General features: G+C 31.5%; 5 protein-coding genes across 6 annotated transcripts; 2 read left to right on the top strand and 3 right to left on the bottom strand.

Moving 5' to 3' along the window:
• Positions 1 to 1,102: 1,102 nt before the first annotated feature.
• On the bottom strand, positions 1,103 to 1,636 carry LOC17891972 (UDP-glycosyltransferase 72D1). The gene has a single exon (XM_006300013.1). The coding sequence runs from the start codon at positions 1,634 to 1,636 to the stop codon at positions 1,103 to 1,105; it is 534 nt and encodes a 177-aa protein (XP_006300075.1).
• Positions 1,637 to 8,836: 7,200 nt separating this feature from the next.
• Positions 8,837 to 10,653, top strand: LOC17892534 (homeobox-leucine zipper protein ATHB-21). Of its 2 annotated transcripts, none has more exons than XM_006298463.2 (3): positions 8,837 to 9,003; positions 9,218 to 9,543; positions 10,121 to 10,653. In XM_006298463.2, the coding sequence occupies exons 1-3, from the start codon at positions 8,916 to 8,918 to the stop codon at positions 10,352 to 10,354; spliced, it is 648 nt and encodes a 215-aa protein (XP_006298525.1). In that variant the 5' UTR covers positions 8,837 to 8,915; the 3' UTR covers positions 10,355 to 10,653. The 2 variants fall into 2 exon arrangements, with proteins under 2 accessions (XP_006298525.1, XP_006298526.1); XM_006298464.2 differs by having other exon boundaries at positions 9,215 to 9,543.
• Positions 10,654 to 12,939: 2,286 nt separating this feature from the next.
• Positions 12,940 to 13,821, bottom strand: LOC17891408 (probable thionin-2.4). The gene is made up of 3 exons (XM_006298740.2): positions 13,538 to 13,821; positions 13,369 to 13,446; positions 12,940 to 13,263 (listed from the first exon to the last, which is right to left on the bottom strand). The coding sequence occupies exons 1-3, from the start codon at positions 13,758 to 13,760 to the stop codon at positions 13,166 to 13,168; spliced, it is 399 nt and encodes a 132-aa protein (XP_006298802.1). The 5' UTR covers positions 13,761 to 13,821; the 3' UTR covers positions 12,940 to 13,165.
• A 1,984-nt stretch (positions 13,822 to 15,805) lies between these two features.
• LOC17892535 (probable thionin-2.4) lies at positions 15,806 to 16,664 on the bottom strand. Its single transcript, XM_006298737.2, has 3 exons — positions 16,364 to 16,664; positions 16,195 to 16,272; positions 15,806 to 16,094 (listed from the first exon to the last, which is right to left on the bottom strand). The coding sequence occupies exons 1-3, from the start codon at positions 16,584 to 16,586 to the stop codon at positions 15,997 to 15,999; spliced, it is 399 nt and encodes a 132-aa protein (XP_006298799.1). The 5' UTR covers positions 16,587 to 16,664; the 3' UTR covers positions 15,806 to 15,996.
• Positions 16,665 to 20,221: 3,557 nt separating this feature from the next.
• Positions 20,222 to 21,076, top strand: LOC17891384 (probable thionin-2.4). Its single transcript, XM_006298741.2, has 3 exons — positions 20,222 to 20,514; positions 20,588 to 20,665; positions 20,788 to 21,076. Exons 1-3 carry the CDS (start codon positions 20,292 to 20,294, stop codon positions 20,883 to 20,885), a joined length of 399 nt encoding a protein of 132 aa, XP_006298803.1. The 5' UTR covers positions 20,222 to 20,291; the 3' UTR covers positions 20,886 to 21,076.
• Positions 21,077 to 23,525: the final 2,449 nt, after the last annotated feature.

Genomic DNA, 23,525 nt, shown 5'->3' with positions numbered 1-23,525 from the left:
ATGATGATGACTCTGAGTTTGCATACATAAGCTTGCCTTGATTCTCCTGTGATACCTCTGCAGCACTTATTCGTTCTTCATAAGTTTTGATTCTCCCAATTATATCCTCAAAAGATGTTGTTTTGAGATCCAAAACTTGTTCAAGGGTGGCCGAAATCTGTATGTACTTCTGCATTGGTAAGCTTTTAAGAAATTTCTTAACAATCTTGGTTTCTTCAATGCTTTCCCCAAGAGATGTTGCTTTAGAAGAAATTTCAGAAAGCTTGCCAACAAAGTCATCTATGGTGTCTGTCTCTTTCATCGTCAATCTATCAAACTCGACCATAAGAGTTTGAAGTCGTGCTTCTTTCACTCTTTCTGCCCCAAGGTTCCGTGTTTTGATCGCATCCCATACAGCCTTGGTGGTGTCTAAGTGTCCAAGTTGCAGCATAAGAGATTCCGAAACCGATTGAAAGATCAGGGCACTAGCTAGGTCGTTTTTATCAATATCAGTGGATCCAGGATCAATCGTATCCCAGACCTTATGAACACGCAACAACAACCTCATCTTCATTGCCCAAGCAGTATAGTTCGTACTGTTTAGCATTGGACATTGAATAGAAGAGGGGACAGCCTCCTTCTTGTTGCTTGTTGGAACAATCTCACTCATGGTTTGATGATCTTAGTTTTCGTGTGTGTAAACCCAAGATCGTCAAGCTCTGATACCAAATCTAGATTTTGAGAAAGATTATGAATTCAAGAATTTAAAGAATAACTCTCTTTATTTGCTTAAGAAAATAACTCAAAACTTAAGCTTTCTAAAACCCTTAATCTCTCTCTAATCTCTTAAGGTTACCACAACTTTGATAACTCATATATATAGAGAAGAGATAATCCTTATTCTAATAGGAATTGTATCTAGATAACTCCTAAACACAATCTAATCCCTAAGTCATAACTCAACTAGGAATAAGTAGCCTGTCTCCTAAGTCTTCTTCTTCAAGCTTATCCCAACAGGAACTTTGTCTAAAATCTAAATGTTGGGATTTTTGTGGATTTCTCTAACACCTTTCTTCTTATTAATTCTCTCTTTGTTAATCTCTTCTTCTTATTTTCTTTTCTCTTATTTCCCGACAGGTTTACAACTTGGTATTTTCATAGGCTCCTTAATTTCAACATACTCACCATGCACTACCTTATCCAACACCGGCAAGTAGACCATTAATGCCAAGAACCACGCATGCGATGGAATGTACACATACTTTTTCATCACACCAACATCGCCTATGGACAACAGCCCCGTACCAAACAAATCAACGATCAAGACCGTTGGTTTTCGCTTCATTGATTTCACAGCATCCCAAACTGCTGACTTCATGACTCGCATCTTCGCCGCTATTCTAGTGACCACTGTCGCATCTGGCTCCAATAGGTGGTCTATATCGACCGAGGGTAATTCTATAACTTCACAGTTCCCTCTAGCCGCAGCTGCATGTATCGTCTCGGTTTCTGCCAGGGAAGAGGAGCCGGAGGTGATTGCAAGAACGGTCACGTGGACGTTGAGGACAGAGGAGAGACGGTTTCCGAGTTTGAGGACAGGGATAAGGTGGCCCAAGCCAGGGCTAGCGACTAGAACTGCATGAGGCTGCTGGTCCATGGTACTCTATCTAAGGTACTATAAAAAAATATTTACGTGAGATATTCGACTAGTACCACTTATCCGTTCTTGTTGATGAAGATGTAATGGCGCATCATGATCTTGGATAAGAGCACAGATCATATATACACATATATAATTAAAAAAGAAAATTTTATTTTTTGTGCAACAAAAGAATCCTGCATGCTATCTACTTGTTACGCGTAAGCTAAGACCAAACGTTATGTCATGGAGATTTACTTTTGTAACGCCTAACTTTGTAGAAAAAGAACAAGAGAAGAATATATGAGTCATGAGCTCCACATGTAATCTGATGTTGCACCAAGTTGAGGGGCTAATTAAGATTAGTGTAAATAACTTTTATGATAAATGTGTCTCATTTTAGTGTATTCATCTATATATACATCCTATTAGTAAATAAACTGAACCTATAAACCCGTAAACATAATTATACATGTCTTTTTCTTTTTGTTAAACATAACTAATTATACACTTCCTTTATGATTAGACGTCTATAGTATGAGAGTAATTGTGCAATTTATTTTACCAATCACAGTTTTTACTAACTTATAGTTTTTTGTTATAAACAATCACATAAGTTTATGACTGGATGGTCAGAGTTTAGTCGTTTCATCATTTGGTTTACGGAAACAGAAACAATAAGAGATGCCATTTCCCATGTCGCAATACTTAATTCCATATATATGCATGTTAAAATTAAATTACTTTAGTTTCGTAAAAACATGTTATGAATGATTCAAACATTTTTTTTTTTGTAATGAATGTGAAAAAAAAAAAGATGTTTGCTTCTTATTGACTTATTCCGTGGCGTGTGGCGTGATTAACTATTTGAACAAGAACTCTAGTGTTTAGCCTATACAAATAAGCCAAAACCATTACAAAAGTCTTCAGTTCTATATAACCATATAGACTGTAGAGTTACGAGTAGGCACATGAGAAAACAAAATATATCGATTGTTACAAGAGAAAAAGTTTCAATTGTTACAAGAGAAAAAGTTTCAATTGTAAATGAAAAATATATATATACTCTATTTTATATGGTTAGAATTGTCAAGCTGGAGTGATTGGTCCCGACACTACTGCATTTAGTAAATTAATGGAGACTCGAGCTAATTAAGTATTTTATCTTACAGCTAATATAGATCTTACTGGTTGTTTCTTGAAGGAAAAAGGTTTATGTACTAATACAATATTAATATGTAAACCAATCTGCAAATTTATGAGCTGAATAATTAATTCGATTTGATTAAGAAACTACTAATTTATTGACACAATGCTTCGATGTTGCGCCATGTATAACCTTGGACCACCACGAAGTAATACAAGATCGCCTTAAAAGCTGCATGAACCAAATTAGAAAGAATATCTTGATAATAGTAATATCATTTAACAATTAAGATTGATTCACTGGCTAAACATGATCTAGTTAGGACCATAACTTAAGAGCTATCTAGAAATCCACCCTTCTTTTAGGTGGTCCTTGTTAGAATCATTACCTACAACACGATACTTGTAAACACATGTATGGAGACACGTGGCCTCAACCCATTTATGGAAATGTATAATCATAGATTAACGTGTTAATGACAAGAGTTGTTTAGTTGCTAACCATGTGGTTAAAGCTACCTAATCGTGATATGAGAATGGAGACAGGTTGGAGCTCGATTAAGGCAAAGATAAAGGAGAGAGAGTATATAATAATGTTTGTAAATGTATATTTATGGAAAGCATTATGACTTTCTTGCCACGTGAGTAAGGTTTGTATTATATTGTATACATAACCGTACAAAATTAGTCGAGAAGATTGTATTTGTAGCGGTCATTATATTTTTATGTAAAGCAAAAGAGTGTGACTTGTAATCTTATGACTATAATTATGAATTAATTTACACATATGTTTATCATGGCTTAACGAGTAAGAAAATGTCTCGAAATAGAAGAGGCGAAATGAAATGTACCTAGAAACAATATGTATATAAAGCGTGGAAAAAAGTAAGAAGCTTTTGATGTTTTTAAAAAATTAAAAAGAAACTAATCATAATTTTACTTTGAATAATTCATATAGTAAAAAACTCTTTATGATTTTGCATTTGGCTCTTTTGATGTACGTATACAAGAATACTTTTTTTCTTTTGATAAAAAGAGAAAAAAGCATCCCTACTATAGTAAAACAGAAATACAAATGCACTTTCGGGTCGGGTCAAAAACATAAAATAACCCGAAATTATAATGATGGATACTTCAATTTTAGATCAAAATTCGGGTATAATATTACCCATTAACTATTAAAATCCGAAAATTTAAAAAATATCAGTTACTAAAACTTCCCCTTATTTAGGAAACTATAATAATGATACATACGTATATTTTAGAAATCCAAATTAATTGTGAATATTTAAATCTTAATGGTGAATAACAAATGCACATTTTAAGGAAATTATGTTTATCATTACCTAAAAAGATCTCAATCTTTAGATAAATATCTAATTAACAAATTGTTCCGTAATTTTTGTGATTTTATTGTTAATCATATGGAAATCTGATTAAATATTCTCCCAAAAAATAAAAATTTCTAAATATTAAAGGTTATGATTTAATTATCAACTTTAAAATAAATAAAAAACCAAAATATTAAAGGTTACAGTGTCCCATATAAAATTTCAAACAAAAATTATTAATTGGAAATACATTTAATAAACATTCAATTTTTAAAACAGGTTCTAAGTTTGAGCAAAAAAATTTTTTTCTAAAAAGCTTCAAAATATCATAATAGTTAGGAATTGTAGACGGAGCCTTTCCCCTCTTCATTCTGAAGTAGAATCCTTGGTGTGGGCGATGCGATGTATGATCGGGTACAATCACAGAGATGTTGTATTTCTTACAGACTGTTCGGACTTGGTGGAGATGGTGTCTTCCCCGTTTGAGTGGCCGGCGTTCTCTGTATATTTGGATGACATATCTGTTGACAGAGAGGAATTTTGTTCTTTTTCTTTGTCTCTTATTTCACGAAGCGCTAATATCCAAGCGGATAAGCTGGCACAGAATGCCCGTACCACGCCGCTTTCTGTTCTGTATGTGAACAATTGTCCCTCGAATTGGCTGTTATAAGTCAATCTTTTTGTTATTGTTGACAAAAAAAAAAAAAAAAATCATAATAGTTAAATTTTAAAATGTATAAAATATTATAAATATTAAAAACTTCATATATTATAAATATTAACTGATAGTTTTGCAACGGGTCAGAACATATATTAAAATTATTGATCATTTTACAACGGGTCAGAATATAATACACACCACTTAAGTTTTATAACCAAATACTTTGTAATACCAAATGTTACATAAATATGATTTCAAATTATATGGAAAAATTATTCACTTTTAGTGAACATTTATTATTAAAAAAATTATTAGTTATGTACCCACCAAAATTTAAACTATATGAATTAATGAAAACAGAATAATTACCCCTCATTCCCAATTGCAATTATTTAATCAATAATATTTATTTATATTTTTTTTGTAAACCTATCAATAATATTTATTTATTATGAAAAATTATCAACACAAGTAGAAAAATCTCTCACTAGGTTAATGTTTTCGTTAATAAAAATAAATAAGTCAAAACTTTTCCCCCGCGCTGTAGCGCGGGTCCGACTCTAGTTGTACAGTATAATACTAATCTATACGTTAACAATGTAATGTTTTAATTATTTAAGCACGTGTAAACTTTATATTAAATATTTGCATTAATCTGATGTAGATTTCTAACAAATTTAAGATTTTCGTTCAAAAAAGTGAATTTTACATCACCTTCAGTGCCGACATACAGTAGTTAGAAAGTACATCACAGATAATTCTAAATTTAATTTATAAATACATTAGTACCCTATTAATTAAAAAAGGAATTAATTAAAAATATGATAATTATTCAAAATACATCTTAAATACATATGCTAATTATTCTGTTAAAATCAATTAGCATTTTAACTTGTTTAATTAGTCTGTTTAATTAAATACATCTTATATATAAGATTAATTATATTTATGCATGCATGGTTCGAATATCCTATCAAAATCAATTTTTTTTTTATAAATATATATATCTTACCTATGATAAATTGACAACATATTATTATTATTACTATTATTTCTTTCTTTTGGTTTACTTTGTCAGTCTATCTCACTTTCATCACTTACTGACAGTATGACATACAAAAATGTGGGTTTATCGATATCTCAACTGGGTCATTGACACGTGTCCTTATCGGAATAACCCCAATTAGGACAAAAGGTTGGAAAGTCGAAACTTACATGCTTTCGTCGTTCGTCTCCTTTCTCGTTTAGGGAATCTCTAAAGACATGCATATAGGTTAACCATTTCTTTAAAACTTTCCCGATTCATAAGCCAACCAAATTCAATTAATTTGGTAAAGATTCTCATCATATACGCAATGTTTTGTGTTACTATATATCTTAAGAAACAAAAATAAACCAAGCTATGAGTAACGGTTATTTGATGATAAGTATTTGCCTATTTAGGAGAAGATGCTTAATATTTTCTCTAAGTGATAATTCATATTATTATTAGCTTGTTCTTGGTGTAATGAGTAGATTGAATTCGCCATTCTTGTTGCATGTAATAACTAACGAACACGTCAACTTGCATTTATATATTTGAGTCATGTAATCTTCATGTTGATCTTTTTCTTTTACCAAAAAGATAGTTTGGTATCATTATAATCTCCATGTCTTTTTTAACTACGGTCCGAAAGTTTTAATTATCGGAACATAGAACTTGTAAACCTTTAATATAGCAAAAAGAACTCTTAAATTTCAAGACGAATCATGCTTGAGAAAATTCAAACGATTTCTAAAAATTAAGTGAGGAAACAATTTGTCAGGATAGTACGTGCGTGGTCTTTGGCTGAACCAGTAAAAACGTCTACATTCAAAACATTAACCATTAAATTGTAAGAAAATACAAATTGACAAAATGTACCAAGCCAAGTAAAGAAAATTATAATTTTGGCGGCTATTGCTGACCGAAGTCTATTGGTCGGAAGAAAAGTTTAGAAACTGAAGATCAGAACACGTGTATGAATGTGAGAGGTGGTCTTACCTGCGAATTTGTAGAATTTTGACACGTGATTAGACCCCATGTGCTTCACCTTATCACTCCGAAGCTTTTCATTGGCGTGGAGCGGCGATGAGTGCCGGAAGAAGTCAATATATGTTTTTCTAAAATGATATTTTCACCGAGTACTTACTTACAAATTAATTTTGAGTTAATTAAGGTGTGTGTGTGTGTGTGTTCTAGTCCAATCTATGGACATGGTCACACAATTTTTATAGACAAGTTTTTGTTACTTGGAAAAGAGAAAACTAAGGAAACCGAAATACTTAAACTATGTAATTTATCATAGACCATATAAAAAAACAATCATAGATACAAAAACAATACTTTTTTGTTAAAAAAAAAAAGATACAAAAACATTTGTGGTTTAGGTAAGAGTTTTTGAACCACAAATGTTTTTTTGTATCTAGATACAGTTTTTACTATTTAAATTGGTGGAAATATCTCAATAAGGGTTATTGTCTTACTGAAAATTAAGGTTTCTTCTCGACTAAGATGACGAGATCATTAGAGTACAGTAGTCTCATACAGATCTAACTAGCACACAAAATTATTAAATATATAGATTTCGTAATCACAAGTTTTTTTTTCCTCAAATTCGAGGCTTATCAAGTCCCAAAGAGGGAGACAAATGCATAGACAAAAGAATTAGGATCCCATTGTTCTTTTGCATTTGATTCGACATGTTTCATGATTACTTACACTTATGATTATAAATTCTGATTTCTAATCTAATCTTTAGAATACATATGTATTTATTACCAAATTACTTATATAAATTTATGGCAAAGAAAAATGCATAACTTACATATGATTGTTTACACTTTAGTACACAGTTGCTTACTTTAATTACTTCATTATAAACTTAATTAAAACATATAAGTATGTATTAAGAAAACTGAATAGGAAATTGAATTAATATACAATATTCTATAGTAGTGTTGCAGGTTTTGTCTAAACTAGATGTTCAATAAGTTCTATAAAATCTTAAACTCTAATATGTTCAACGTAACAAATAATTTCAAATCACTAAACCACCACCGTTGATTAGAAACGAATTATGTTGAGACGTTCTAAAAATAGTAATAACTAACACGTTGCTTCCAAACATTAAAAGCTCTTTACTAACATTATCTATAAACGTTAGCTTCAAAGTAGAAAATAGTATATAAATGTTTCGAATTTGAAAACCGATTAAAGAAAACGTAAGAAAGAGTGAGTAAAAATTATTAATGTTATGTAAAAGTAAACAACCTTTTGAAAGACAAAGTGTGATCACTTATGTTTTTCTCTTTTAGTTTGTTGCTAAGACTTATCCATATGACGGTGATAACGACATCCTCTAATCCTCTCATCACACGTAAAACCTTTATTGCATTACATATTTACATATATATATATATATATATATATGATGATGATAATTACATGTATCTCTTTAAGTTTCTTTTCAAAGACTTACGTGTAAATATCCATATATACCTTAAGAAGTGTATTAAAAATGAACAATGTTTTGTATGAAATTCACATGAACGAATTGACTTGTTTATGCTTCTTAAGGTAATCAAGAGGGGGTTTATGCTAGAACACACAAAATAAAAAAAGAGAAACAAACGAAACTATATCAGAAAATAACAATAAAAATGAATTTTATATAGTCCAATTAATATTTGGGAGGCTGTTTATTTTATTTTCTAATATGTTTTCACATGAAAAATACTTTTTTTTTTGTTTGGATATTTTCTCAAGTTAACAAAGTCATGTCTTTGCAAAATGAAACAACATTATGGATAGTGATATAGTAAAGTAGTGATGTACATGTAACTTAAGGACCTACTACTACAGTACTACTAGTAGAATTGATATGCAAAGTGGCAATAACGTAATTTCAAAGAATCATAAGCCCAAATCCGAGAAAGAAAGAAAATATATATTAGAAAAACAAACTCTAATCAAACCATCCCTTGACACCTACTCCTCCTTTATATATTGATAAGTCCTCTGCTTCTCCCAACACATCTTCTCTCTTCTTGCAGAAAAAAAGTGAGACAACAAAACAAACACTTATCTGTTGAATCTCACATAGAGAGAGAAGAAGAAGAAGAAGAAGAAGAAGAAAACATGAACAACCAGAATGTAGATGATCATAATCTTCTACTCATTTCTCAGTTGTACCCTGATGTCTATACTCCATTGGTACCACAACAAGGTTTGCACATACTAAAAACTCAATTATTTTTATTATTTTTTTCAAATACAAAAATTGGTTATAGACATATCTCAAGTGGGTCTTCTTTATGTTTTTTTAGGATGATATGTTTTGTCTTTTTTCACATGATACTTGAGAAGTGAGTTTTAAGACCTTTTTGGCATGTTGTAAGATTTGGTTTTGATGGGTCTCTCTCTCTCTCTTTGACCAGCAGGAGAAGCAAAACAAGCACGGCGGAGGAAAAGGAAGAGCAAGAGTGTTGCGGTGGCGGAAGAAGGAGGCAATGGATGGTTTAGAAAGAGAAAACTGAGTGATGAGCAAGTAAGAATGTTGGAGATTAGCTTTGAAGACGATCATAAGCTTGAATCTGAGAGGAAAGATCGGCTTGCTTTGGAGCTAGGGCTTGACCCTCGTCAAGTCGCCGTCTGGTTCCAAAACCGCCGTGCACGGTGGAAGAACAAGCGCGTTGAGGATGAATACACTAAACTCAAGAACGCATACGAAAACGTCGTCGTTGACAAGTGTCGTCTTGATTCTGAGGTACGTTCTAATTACTCTTCTTTTTCTTAGTGATAAAAGTGAATTATTTGGTTAATAATCTATAAATATTATTATAGGTTTTAATTTTTTGAATAAGTTGATCAAGATTGTGATTTCTCTCTTAGAAGTCTCTTCTTCAATTTTTGTTTCTTTCTATTTTTCGTCTTACTTTTTCTATATATATGATAAATTTTCTAAATTATGAATATTTTTGAAGATAGTACAAACTACCAAGTGGAACTACAGACATTATAAGCAATAGATTAAAAAAATTATATTATCGAAAGTGATAATGAATTTAGATAATATTAATGTAAAAGTTATTTTGTATTATATAGAATAATTATACAGAAAATGAACAGCAAAAAACAAAAATGTCATTATATGTAATTATTATTCCGTACGAACCCAATTTGTTTTCTAGTGGTTACTTGCTTGTCTTAGTCATTGACTCATTGGGCCTCTCTAATCACCAGGTCCACAAAATAAAACTCATCAAATCAAACTCTAATAGTAAACATAATTAGATGTTAATAAAGGGATTAAAACCAAATCAAATTTATATAATCTTTTTCAGGTTCTTCAACTAAAGGAACAACTCAATGAGGCTGAAAGAGAGATCCAAAGGCTTGCACAAAGAGTTGAAGGGACTTTAAGCAACAGTCCGATCTCATCTTCTGTGACCGTTGAAGCCAATCATGCCACACCGTTCTTTGGAGATTACGATATTGGTGTGGACGGCGACGGTGATAACTTGATCTACTCGTCGGATTATATTGATGGCTTAGAATGGATGAGCCAATTTATGTGAAAATATCATTAGCTAGCTAATCTATTATTTATTGTGTTATAAAAATTCTATATATATAGCTAGCTAGGGGTTAATTGTGGTAATGACTAGATATAGAAATATAATTGGTCCATATCTACAATGAAGCATAATGTATATAAACTTATGGGTCTAATTCGCTAGTGTGACATTGTGGATATATATATATATATCTATCTCGTAGCATCGATTGTTTAGGTTGATAGATGTTAAGTTTGGACAAAAACGAATGTGTGTATATATCTGTCAATTATATAAGTAAAAGTGTTGATCTTATTATATTCTTTACGCATTAATATTTAGCATTCATGGTTCTCTCAGCATATTAAACAATTTTGACGATTAATCCTTAATTCGAAAGTTTGAACTCAATTTAGTAAGTAAATGTCATATATAGCAGCCAAATTGTGTACTACATTCACACTGTAAACCCTAATTAAATACTAAATTGAAAACAAGATTAAGAAAATAAAATTTGTAAGGTTGCATATATTAAAACAAAACAAGCTACAAGCAATTAACTAAAATCTAAAAACCGTATAACCAGTTCAAAATTGAGAATAATTTACAACAATATTTTCAAAATATACGTTGTCAGTATATCCATTGTAATTGTGCAAAAAAATATGTTGTTAGTAGTAGTTAATTACGCATTAATGACTCAATTTGTCACTACTTTTTAATTACTTTCAGTAACATATTTTTAATTATTAAGACGAATGCATTATTTTTTTTTTTTTTCGTTTTACAGTGAACGACTTAATTTGTAAATTTTCGTATCAGAGTATATCATACGTGATAGTTTGATACTTTGATACCAATAGGAATTAGTACGGTTTCATTAAATTAGAATACGGACCATTGGAATCTATAGCATGATAGAATCTAAAGCATGACTTCTGGTCAGAATGCTACGTACGTGTTTCTACATGGACGGTTCACGGTAGAAATGAATTTATGAAAAATAAAGCACACTATATGACTATGAGTCTATGAGCTTTATAAACTATGAGGTTTTCTAAGGACCTTTTTTTTATTTATCATCGATCTAGCACATTTAATGGCTAATGGTATGGCACATGGTATACAAACACAAACAAAACGACGATAGAACTTTAAATCTTGAAGGATAAGATTTTGCCTAAATTCTTCAAAAGACATTTGGATAAAATGTAGCTTAATCGGGTAACAATATAAATGTGGGTTCACCTCATGTGACAACAAATTTAGATAGCTTATGACTTTAGGACAGTCCAACAATATTGACTCTAGAAAATATCTATATATACATGACTTAGCATTATCGTTTTATGATTATTGAATCACAAAAATTTCGATATTTAGGATGCTTGTCAAGTATATGAGTTGTTGTTTCTTATGGTTACTAAACCACTGATTTTTTTTTTTTTGTTAAAACACTAGCTGTAGTTAAAACAAAACTGATAGTGTATAATAAGTGTATACTAATCTAAAAACACCATGCATCTAAAAAGCTAGTTTTAGAAAATAGTTTTATTGAGCTTTAATAAGCTTAAAATATTTAGATACAACAACTTTATTGCATAAAGTTGTAGTAATGAATTCAAGGCGGAGACAAAATTGCCTTTAAACTAGTGAGCTACAATAAAAGTATTCTATGAACATAGTAATGATGTTGAATTTCGAAAGTTTTATTGAAGATAAGGTGAATTATCTAAATGGCAATCAATATTTACTACTTAGGTGAATGATAAAGTGGTGAAGCTGTAATTAAAGAGTACTTAGGATTTTGTATTCACAATTTTGAGCAACATCATGCGCATATTCATATTTTTTTTTTTTATATAATAGCAAATTTTCAGATGATATAATACTATCAAATTGTATGATAATTTTCTTTATTATGGAGTAATAAAGACTCCATTTGACAAAGAGACCTCTCCGAACACGGCGCAACTTCAGTAGCAGCAATTTGGAGATCCAAAAGCAAAATAGACTTGGGCCAAACAAAATCGAAGTCCATCTTTTACAACTTCTAAACTTCAACAACCACCAAGCACAAAACGCTGAAGACTAAAAATAGAAGTACCTTTTTCTTATTTTGATAAAAATATATCTATATATATATAAAAGGTTGAAGACCAAAATGTTAAATAGGAAGCTTCATGGCAAGTTCCTCAAAATCAAGAGGAAGTTTCAAAGCAATTTCCTCAAAAGAACTCTTGCATCTTCCTAATTATAGAATGTTAAACAAAAAAAAGGATATCATGATAGTTAGTTATACTTTCATTGTTTATAATTATATTCATACTACGAGCTTATATTTTAAAATAAAGCAAAAATAATTAAATTTAATTGCTAAGAATAATATAAATTATTTGAATGGAATTTTCTAAGGTTGTGTTAGGTTAAAGACTACTACTTAGTAGTTTGGATTTGATTAATATAGTTTAGACTTTAGAGTGTAGTAGACACGTAAAATTGAAAAGAAGAATATTTGGCTATTTAGCATATACAATTTTATAAGGTTGTGGTATGATATGTTGCTTATAGAAAGACCATTCAGTTCCAAAAAAAAAAAACAGAACAAATGAAGCACATTATTAGAAGATTAATAGAAGCACATTATTCATTATTTAAAATATGAGTAGAAGGCATATACAATCAAGAGATTGGCAACCTTCTACACACATACACAAACGAGAACGAGAGTCTTAACACTGTTGAAAACAACATTGTGAAACATGACAATTATTGAAAACATGAAAACAACACTGTGAACCTCCTTCACCCGTGGTATTTTTATGCTCTTGTCTAGGCAATTTCAACTGCATTCATCGAGCCTTTGGTGCATACTGTAGAACATACGTTGGCACATTTTTCAACCGCTCCACTCACGATTTTACTTGCATCTAATCGTCAAAACAAATTTATACGAGTTAGTTAGTAATTTTTTTCAGTGAACTATATATAAAAAACAAATGACAGTGACAAAGAGTTTGAGAAGTTTGCTTTACCAGAGTTCTGGAGAGTTGTTAAGCCACCGCATACAGAGGATACACACCCTAACTTGCAGTAAGCATCGACAGAGTTACCTTGAGACAAAAAAGAATATACACATCAAACAAATGAAATCTCTATTAGTCTTGTAACAAACGTAATATAGCGCAATAGTAATCAATGTACCAGTGTTTTCGAGAATGTCATGCGGATATCCATTAGGACATTTTGTCCCACTAATGTTTATGCAGCCGCTGAGGCTTGCACATACTGGCCTAGGTGATCCAGTTAAACGGCAAGTATTATAGATATTTCTAGCAGTGGTGGTTGGACAGCAGCTCTTGGCGTTGATTTGCGCTATGAACAAACTCATTACGAGCACACTTAGAACCAAAGTTTTCCCTTCCATTCTTTCGATTGATAAGTTGTTTGATCTCAAAATATAATGTATGTGGAGAGTTAAGCTTGTAGGTGATGATACAATGATGAAACAAGGCTCCCTTAAATACTAGTAGGTCTAGAATTTGCAACCACAAACTTGACTTGATTTGATCCTCCTTGAGTCACATTGCTCTAATAGACTCTCTACACGTTGCATGGTCCACCTTATCACAATGGCTGCTACCCTTCACGTCCGGGAACTTACTCTCTTCTCTTTTCTTTTTTTTTTTTTTTTTTTAAACTTTGGTTAGATAGGAAGAAAAGACCTCTTAAAATTCTGTGTTACTTAATATTTGAATTTTGGTACTTAATATTATTTTTACAATTTGCTATTACATGTTTGTGTATTCGTGCGGTCTAAAGTTTATGAGGCAATGAATCGCTTTGCTCCTATCTTGTGTGATTCTTGATCAAAGAAGTTTACCGCAGGGTTTGATCCAAACTGTGTAAGAATACGAACATGCAAAGAAGTCTAACACGGTCGGCTTACCTCAAGGCTCAAAGTATTTTGAATTATAAAACGTTAAGATTTTACTGTTAAGATTTAGTTGGTATATGAACGACATATAAAAACATTTACAGATAATAATCTCGAAGAATAATTAATTAAGAAGCGTACTTATGACTATATGAGTATAGATTGAAGAGGGAAAGATAAGAATGTTGTTTGTTACAAACGTGTTTTGTGTTTCTTTATTTTGTTTCTAACAAACTCTCTTGTAGTTATGTAGAGATCCTAGGTGATGACAAATTCAATTTATCATACAAAAATCCAAAACGTTTGTTACCAACGTGTTTTAAGTTGTGTTTCAGTATTATATGTTGGGACCAAATAGAATATATGTTCTCATTAATTCATTTATTTATTTTTCAACCACACATTCAATTTGAGAAGATTACTATTCCTTTCAATGGGGTTGCCTGCTATGAAGATGAGTTCTTGAATCTTATGACCTAGAGAACAAGAAAGATAAAGTATCGAGAAAGTAAAAATAAGATGTCTAAGAGCAGAACAATTAGAACAAATTTGCGATCAGCACAGTCGTAAACATTTATCATCACTATGTCAAGAAACTTTAACAAACTTTGACATTGACGTTTAGCCCTCATAAATATAAATTAATTTGTCTTGCAAGTAAAAACTATCTTTAATAAGAAGTAAGTAAAAATAGTTTTGGATAGGGAAATAACATAGTGTTTATTCTTTTATTTTTTGGCCTAACCATATTCATTTATAAATTATTTAAACACTAAAGATGAGTTTGTGTTTTTTTACCCAATCATTTTGTGCCGGTGAAGAAAACTTTTTACTACAAAAAAGACCTTGCAATTTAGGACTACATATATGTGACCTTTCTTTTTTTTATTACTCAGTAGTGTGATCCCAAAAGACTAATTTCTAGGAACCAAGGACAAATATTTGTGACAGTTGTGGCATTATTTTCCGACTATTAAACAATTGTTTGATCTAATTGTTGCTTCAAGTCTCTCTGACTCTCTAATTTCTTCCAGCTTGTGTTTCATCTATCAAAGCCAAGACATTTCTCCTCAATCTTCTTTCTTGGACTCACTAGCTAATACCAGTCTGAAACATAACAGGTTTATGGCTAAAGCTGTAAATTTACCTTTGATAGCCAGAGAAGGCTATGGTATCGAGATAGTGAAGCTTTTTTTGGGATGTTATCAAGATTTGCAATTAATGTTTATCTTCCTCTGCCGAATTCAAATTCAAATTAAAAGTAATGGTTTCTAGTGATTCTATTGTTTACGTGTTTACCACTCTATAACTTTTGAAAAGTTATTTTTCTATTTAACATTTAATCTTGTTGTTATTATCTCTCATGGTAGTAAATATATTACAATTATTGATGATATATTAATTAGTAAGACAAATATAATATTTATTTTAATTAGTATGTAAAGTTGAAAAAATGAATTTTATTAAGAGTATACTAACTACTCAAGTTCACTGACGATCAAAAAAAAAATTAAGTAGCATATGTTGTCATGATATGAGCATAAGATTAATACAAACATTTATTCATTATTGAAAAGATACATAGTGGAAGGCATATACAATCTAGCGATTGACACCTTCTCTACACACATACACAAACATGCAAGATCACATACATGACAATTATTGAAAGCATGAAAAACAACATTGTGAACCTCCTTCACCCGTGATATTTTCATGCTCTTGTCTATGCAGTTTCAACTGCATTCATGGAGTCCTTGGTACATACTGTAGAACATGCGTTGGCACATCTGTCAACCGCTCCACTCACGATTTCACTTGCATCTAGTCATCAAAACAAAATTTGAATGACTTGTATTTTTTCGATGAACTATATATAAAAAAGCAAGTGATAGTGAAAAAGAGTTTGAGAAGTTTGTTTTACCAGAATTCTGGAGAGTGGTTAAGGCACTGCATACTGAGGATATACACCCCAACTTGCAGTAAGCATCGACAGCATTACCTTGAGACAAAAAGAAATAAACACATCAAGCAAATGAAATCTCTATTCGTCTTGTAACAAACGTAATATTTCGCAATAGTAATCAATGTACCTGTGTTTTCGAGAGTGTCATGTGTATATCCATTAGGACATTTCGTCCCACCGATGATTTTACAGCCACTGAGGCCTGAACATACTGGCCTTGAACCTCCTCCAAAGCGGCAAGTATTATAGATGTTTCTAGCAGTGGTGGATGGACAACAGCTCTTAGCGTTGATTTGCGCTATGAACAAACTCATTACGAGCACACTTAGAACCAAAGTTTTTCCTTCCATTGTTTTCGATTGATAAGTTGTTTGATCTCAAAATATAATGTATGTGGAGAGTTAAGCTTGTAGGTGATGATACGGTGATGAAACAAGGCTCCCTTAAATACTAGTAGGTCTAGAATTCGCAACCACAAACTTGATATGATCCTCCTTGAGTCACATTGCTCTAATAGACTCTCTACACGTTGCATGGTCCACCTTATCACAATGGCTGCTACCCTTTCACGTCCGGGAACTTACTTTCTTCTCTCCTTTTCTTTTTCTTCTGGTTAGATAGGAAGAAATGACCTCTTAAAATTTTACTTTTTACTATTCTTTTTTCTATTTACTATTCCTTGTTAGTTTTGCTGGTTATAGGTTGTATGTTAGTGTTAGCCTCTTAGAATTTTCTGTCAGTGACGTGCGACCTAAAGTTTACGAGGCGATATCTTGTGAGATACTTGATCAAAGAAGTACACTAGGGTTCGATCCAGACTGTGTAAGAATACGAACAAGCAAAGAAGGCTAACCCGCTTGGCTTACCTAGCTAGTAGACAAGCAAGTGTTTGTAATTTCTTGTGTAAATATTTGAATTTGAAACGTTAAGTTTTTACTGTCAAGATTTTAGTTGGGATTTGGACGACATAAAAACATTTACGGATTATAATTTCGAAGAATCGTTAAGAACCGTCCGTATGAGTAGACTGAAGAGGAAAAGATAAGAATGTTGTTTGTTACAAACGTGTTTTGTGTTTCTTTATTTTGTTTCTAACAAACTTCTTGTAGTTATGTAGAGGTCCTTATATAATGACAAATTGATCATACAAAAAATCCAAAACGTTTGTTACCAACGTGTTTTTAAGTTGTGTCTCAATATTATGTTGGGACAAAACAAAAAAAAATTAATGCTTGTTGTCGTATTTATTCTCTGATTCATTTATTTTTCAACCACACATTCCATTACAAGATTACTCTCTTTCAATGGCGTTGCCTACTATGAAGATGAGTTCTTGAATCTTAATTATGATCTAGAGATAGAGAAATATAAAGTATCGAGTAAAAAAAAAAAAAAGATGTCTTGGAGCATAACTATGTTTGATATGAAGGAATTGAGTAAGTCCTTGTTTTTTTTTTTTTTTTTTTTTTTTGTGCACTAAGTAAGTCCTTGTTTAACAAAAGAACTATGGTGAAAGATTAATGTAAAATTGACGAACCATGCCGTTGTTGTTAACGATTGTAAGCATAGACCATAGTTATATGATGACCAAAAAAAGATCATAGTTATATGTTGACCAAAAAAAGATCATAGTTATATATATGTTGACCAAAAAAAGATCATAGTTATATGTTGATCAAAAAAAGATCATAGTTATATGTTGACCAAATAAAGATCATAGTTATATGTTTCTGTCGATTTTAGAAAATTTGCGTTTGTTAGAGTACCTCCAATTGTAAGCACCCTTCAATAGTGTTTACCAATTTTTTTTTATTACATTTTGATAATTGGATGGTTAAGCAACTTTTGATTAATTTTGGAAATATTGATTGTCTAATTGTAGGACTCTTCATGGTTGCTTAAAAAAAAAACAGTATTATCATATGAGATTGCTACATACCATAAATATCAATACATAGTCAAACTGGTTTACGAAATAGCAATACATGACGAGAGAGCAATACATGGACTCTTCTGTTTCTGATTTGTTGTCTGAACTGATCAACATCCTTTTTGTCTGAACTTAAACAACTTCATCAATATTTGGCCTGCAAAAGTGACTCACAATAACTTATCAATACTCACACACAAGATCATCATCATGACATCAAAACAGATTCATAAATTTTCTACAACACTGAGCCAATAAACACAAGAACAATTTGTGAGATCCCAGTTTGCGGAGAGGTTTAAATGAATTGATTTGGCCACCTATGTCACCAAAGTACACTTATCTTTTTGGTCAAGGATCTTGAGAGAAGTCCAAAGTTAAGTGTGCTTATGCTGGAGTAGTCAAATGATGGGTGGCATTCCGGGAAGTGGTTGTCGGAACTGTGTGAGTGAGGCCAAAACACAGGGAAAGATCATGTGGTGATTTGTAGGGTCGGTAAACAAGTTTTTAAGCCTTCCTGGCATAGCAAACCGACCGTCGGATATTGATGGGATCATGGACCTAGTGAGAGGACGTGAGACCCATTAAAAGAGGTGGACCCATAGATTGATGGTGAACATGGAGCCCACTAGAGAGATGACGGTAGGGGCGTTACAACGACATCCACAAAAGAAACACATAAGAACATTTCATAAACGCAAAGAAAAGTACAAAATAGTTATTCTAGCTCACTCGTCGAGTATAAGCTCGTCTAGTCCCTTTTATACCTCGGCCTCGGTCACCTTTTGTAAGCGGCCTACGAGTCGACCTTGTAACCGTCATGTTTAGCCTAAGTTTGGGATTGTCGCTATAGATAAGTTTTGATTACTTACCTTGATATCTCACACTTTTAAGTGTTAAGAATTGCACATCAACAAAGATGACACAATAAGAGCTTACAAGTGCTAAAGGTCAATGTCGAAGTTTGTTGCTTCTTGACATAGAGATGATGATACATGTTTATGATTTTGCTGAACTTAGTTCAATGATACAATGTGAATCACAAATTTCTTCTAATTGTTTTTCTCCAAGGCACCTTTTTTTTTACTTCTCGATACATTATTTTTCTCGCTTTCAAGAACTCATCTTCATAGCAGGCAACCCCATTGAAAGAAATAGTAATCTTTTCAAATTGAATGTGTGGTTGAAAAGTAAATGAATGAGATCATATATTATATTTGGTCCCAAAATATAATACTGAAACACAAATTAAAACACGTTGGTAACAAACTTTTTGGATTTTTGTATGATAAATGATAATTGAATTTGTCATCACCTAGGATCTCTACATAACTACAGAAACACAAAACACGTTTGTAACAAACTACGTTCTTATCTTTCCCACTTCAATCTATACACATAAGTACGCATCTTAATGATTCTTCGAAATTATTATCAATAAATGTTTGTAACCCTTCACTCACCTTAACTGGTGAATTTAGAGAAGGTTAACAGTATAACTCATCTTTAGACAAATATACTTATATGTCGTTCATATACCAACTAAATCTTAACAGTAAAATCTTAACGTTTTATAATTCAAAATACTTTGAGGTAAGCCGACTGTGTTAGACTTCTTTGCTTGTTCGTATTCTTACACAGTTTCGATCAAACCCTGCGGTAAACTTCTTTGATCAAGAATCACACAAGATATGAGCAGAGCAGTTCATTGCCTCATAAACTATAGACCGCACGAACATACAAAATATAACCAGCAGAACAAACATGTAATAGCAAATTGTAAAAATAATATTAAGTACCCAAATTCAAATATTAAGTAACTCAGAATTTTAAGAGGTCTTTTCTTCCTATCTAATCAAAGTTAAAAAAAAAAAATGAAAAAAAGAGAAGAAAGTAAGTTCCCGGACGTGAAGGGTAGCAGCCATTGTGATAAGGTGGACCATGCAACGTGTAGAGAGTCTATTAGAGCAATGTGACTCAAGGAGGATCAAATCAAGTTTGTGGTTGCAAATTCTAGACCTACTAGTATTTAAGGGAGCCTTGTTTCATCATTGTATCATCACCTACAAGCTTAACTCTCCACATACATTATACTTTGAGATCAAACAACTTATCAATCGAAAAAATGGAAGGAAAAACTTTGGTTCTAAGTGTGCTCGTAATGAGTTTGTTCATAGCGCAAATCAACGCTAAGAGCTGCTGTCCATCCACCACTGCTAGAAACATCTATAATACTTGCCGTTTTGCTGGAACTCCTAGGCCAGTATGTGCAAGCCTCAGTGGCTGCAAAAACATTAGTGGGACGAAATGTCCTAATGGATATACGCATGACACTCTCGAAAACACAGGTACACTGATTACTATGGCGAAATATTACGTTTGTTTCATTTGTTTGATGTGTTTATTTCCTTTTGTCTCAAGGTAATGCTATCGATGCTTACTGCAAGTTGGGGTGTGTATCCTCTGTATGCGGTGGCTTAACTACTCTCCAGAACTCTGGTAAAGCAAAATTCTCAAACTCTTTTATTTAACACTATTACAAATTTATATATATATATATATATATATATATAGTTCATCGAAAAAAATACTAAGCCGTTCAATTTTGTTTTGATGACTAGATGCAAGTGAAATCGTGAGTGGAGCAGTTGAGAAATGTGCTAACGCATGTTCTACTGTCTGCACCAAGGGTTCGGTGAATGCAGTTGAAATTGCCTAAACAAGCATAAAAATACCACGGGTGAATGGAGATTTACACTGTTGTTTGCCATGTTTCCAATAATTACCATGTATGTGACAACAATGTTAAGACTCTCGTGCTCGTTTGTGTATGTGTGTAGAAGGTTATAAGTCTTCTACTCTCTATCTTTTCAATAATGAATAAATGTTTGTATTAATCTTATGCTCTCATCCATTTTCAGTTGTTCTTTTCTATAAGCTTCTCATATAATTAATGACAACATATGCTACTTAATTAATACGAGGAGAGATCATTAAACTACTAGACATATAGTAATTGCAAAACCGTCACAAAACTATGACCACACAATGTTAAATCCTCTCATATTCGCGACGGTTATAATATTATTAGTTGACTTCATTGTGATGAAAAAAAGTAATCGCAAATTGATATGAATTAAAGACACAGTTTTTAGTGGGAAGCTTTTGTCACAAAGTAGATGAATTAAATGTTTGAGCCATATCAATATTTTTACACATTAGACCGAGAGAACTTGTTTATAATTCTAACATTCGTGATTGTAAATTTGTATGTAAGTTTCCTTTTATTCTCACAATTTCTAATCTATTGTGTAATATCTTTAAAAAAAAATTCTATAACTTTTTATTTTGCATGTGTCAAAATATAATTGATAGATATGATTTGTGTCACGATCACGTGAATTAAAACTTTTTGAAATCAAACTTTATATAATAAAATATCTTAGCAAGAAATTTTGGCTCTAGTTTATTCTGAGAGACTGAGACCAAACTTTTACCAACCTTTGTTTTTTTTTTAATCAAAAAACCAACCTTTGTTAATACTGTTATTAAATTCATGTAAATAGTATAAACTACAAATAAGGAGTTATGATTAACAATCAAATTATAAAAATTACTAATCCCCCATATAGAACTTATACCCCAAATCAACAGTTGTTATGATATATTGCTGAAAAAAGAAAAAAGAGTTAAAAGGCTTCACCAATTGTTAAGAGGATCGATTCTTTTACCGAAAGTTTAATAAACGCGAAAAGAACAATACTTTAAACTTAAGAGTATAGATAATCTTTACAATGTCGAGTCCTAAATGTTGATTCTAGTCACACGACAAGCTTTAAGTCTCCCTCATTGCTTCCAGTGTTTCATCCATCAAACCAAAACATTTGTTGTGACCAGTGGCTGATGTAGAGAAACATATTGTATGGAGCACAAAGTACATATAATTAATAATTTCAAACTTATATTATAAACATATATTTGGGATAATATTAATGTACTGTATATTGAAAATTATTAATATATTTTAAAGTTTGAAATTGAAAACGGAATCTAAACCAATAAAAACAGAACTTTCAAAAACTTAGGCTCATTTTGTACATTTAATTACATATAACATATATATATATATATATATATATTTAATTTCTTAATAAGAAACATTAAAAAATACAAAAGAGAGCACTTTTGTTTAATGTTAGTAATTTATTAGGTTTACTAATATTTTTCAGAGAATATTTTAATTGGGAAAAAAAAATATAACTGAAAAAAGCAACAGCCAGATTCGAACTCACATCCTAGAAAACACAAGAAGTGATCAATTGCCAACTGAGCCAAGGGAATCAATTACAATATAACTATTATCTAAACTTTAAGAAGGAGTATAGGGTACATGCCCCACCCTAAATCCGCCCATGGTTGTGACATCCCGGTTTCAAGAAACATGTATACAAAGAGGTTTTAAAAAATTATTTGGCTATTTATGTCACTAAAATACATTTATTATTTTTTTGTTCAAAGGTTTTGAGAGGACTCCACACTTATTTTGTTAATTATGTAGATATTATAAAGATTTAAAATGTTTATCTTCCGCAGGCGCCGAATTCAAATTCAAAGTAATGGTCACTAGTGATCCTATTGTTTACGTGTTTCCCATTATATAACTTTCCATTTAACATTTAATCTTGTTATTATTATCTCTAATGGTAGTAAAATTTTATCGTGTGCAAGTAAATACATAATATTGAAGATATATTAGTAACACGAAGATAATATTGTTGTTAGTAGAGTTAATAAATGAATTCTATTAAAAATACTAATTTAGACTTTTCAAGTTCAGTGACGATTCTAATTCACTCCACTTCTTAAACAAACATCAATAATATCTTCTAAAATATTATTTGGAAACTCAATTTAAAGGTTTACAAAACGTTCTAGTTCAAAGTTGACGTTAAAAAAAGCTCGAAAATAACCTTAATGAGAAAAAAATAGTTCAAAAAAAATGGTTATTAATTAAGAAGCATATGTTGTCATGATATGAGATACTCATAGAAAGACTATTGTTCGGGAAAAAAAGAAAAGAACAACAGAAAATGGATGAGAACATAAGAATAATACAAACAATATTTCTTCATTAATGAAAAGATACATAACATATTATACGTAACAGGCTCTGCTCCTTACAACAAGGAAAACACCAAAATGGACTTCAAGTTTGGTTTGCTTCGAGACCACAAATTTAGATCAATATTAGAGCTGTTTTTTTAATCTATTTCAATAACCTTTCTACTAAAAGCTGGATATATTGTAAAACAGTTTTTTTTGGTTAATAAATTTAACATTCATTCAAAAAAAAAAAAAA

The sequence above is a fragment of the Capsella rubella genome, unplaced genomic scaffold (genome assembly GCF_000375325.1).
Source record: "Capsella rubella cultivar Monte Gargano unplaced genomic scaffold, Caprub1_0 scaffold_3, whole genome shotgun sequence".
In the NCBI taxonomy this organism is placed as follows: Eukaryota; Viridiplantae; Streptophyta; class Magnoliopsida; order Brassicales; family Brassicaceae; genus Capsella; species Capsella rubella.
Note: the sequence above shows the minus strand (reverse complement) of the source record. Positions and strands in the feature narration are given on the sequence as shown.

Bases quoted from the DNA above. Each gene is read 5' to 3' on its own strand.
- LOC17891384 (XM_006298741.2), top strand. From the start codon at position 20,292: ATGGAAGGAAAAACTTTGGTTCTAAGTGTGCTCGTAATGAGTTTGTTC. The intron at 20,515-20,587 runs GTACACTGATTA...TTTTGTCTCAAG, and splicing joins TGACACTCTCGAAAACACAG to GTAATGCTATCGATGCTTAC. The intron at 20,666-20,787 runs GTAAAGCAAAAT...TTTGATGACTAG, and splicing joins AACTACTCTCCAGAACTCTG to ATGCAAGTGAAATCGTGAGT.
- LOC17892534 (XM_006298464.2), top strand. From the start codon at position 8,916: ATGAACAACCAGAATGTAGATGATCATAATCTTCTACTCATTTCTCAG. The intron at 9,004-9,214 runs GTTTGCACATAC...CTCTTTGACCAG, and splicing joins TCCATTGGTACCACAACAAG to CAGGAGAAGCAAAACAAGCA. The intron at 9,544-10,120 runs GTACGTTCTAAT...AATCTTTTTCAG, and splicing joins AGTGTCGTCTTGATTCTGAG to GTTCTTCAACTAAAGGAACA.
- LOC17891408 (XM_006298740.2), bottom strand. From the start codon at position 13,760: ATGGAAGGGAAAACTTTGGTTCTAAGTGTGCTCGTAATGAGTTTGTTC. The intron at 13,447-13,537 runs GTACATTGATTA...TTTTGTCTCAAG, and splicing joins TGACATTCTCGAAAACACTG to GTAACTCTGTCGATGCTTAC. The intron at 13,264-13,368 runs GTAAAGCAAACT...TTTGACGATTAG, and splicing joins AACAACTCTCCAGAACTCTG to ATGCAAGTAAAATCGTGAGT.
- LOC17891972 (XM_006300013.1), bottom strand. From the start codon at position 1,636: ATGGACCAGCAGCCTCATGCAGTTCTAGTCGCTAGCCCTGGCTTGGGC.
- LOC17892535 (XM_006298737.2), bottom strand. From the start codon at position 16,586: ATGGAAGGAAAAACTTTGGTTCTAAGTGTGCTCGTAATGAGTTTGTTC. The intron at 16,273-16,363 runs GTACATTGATTA...TTTTGTCTCAAG, and splicing joins TGACACTCTCGAAAACACAG to GTAATGCTGTCGATGCTTAC. The intron at 16,095-16,194 runs GTAAAACAAACT...TTTGATGACTAG, and splicing joins AACCACTCTCCAGAATTCTG to ATGCAAGTGAAATCGTGAGT.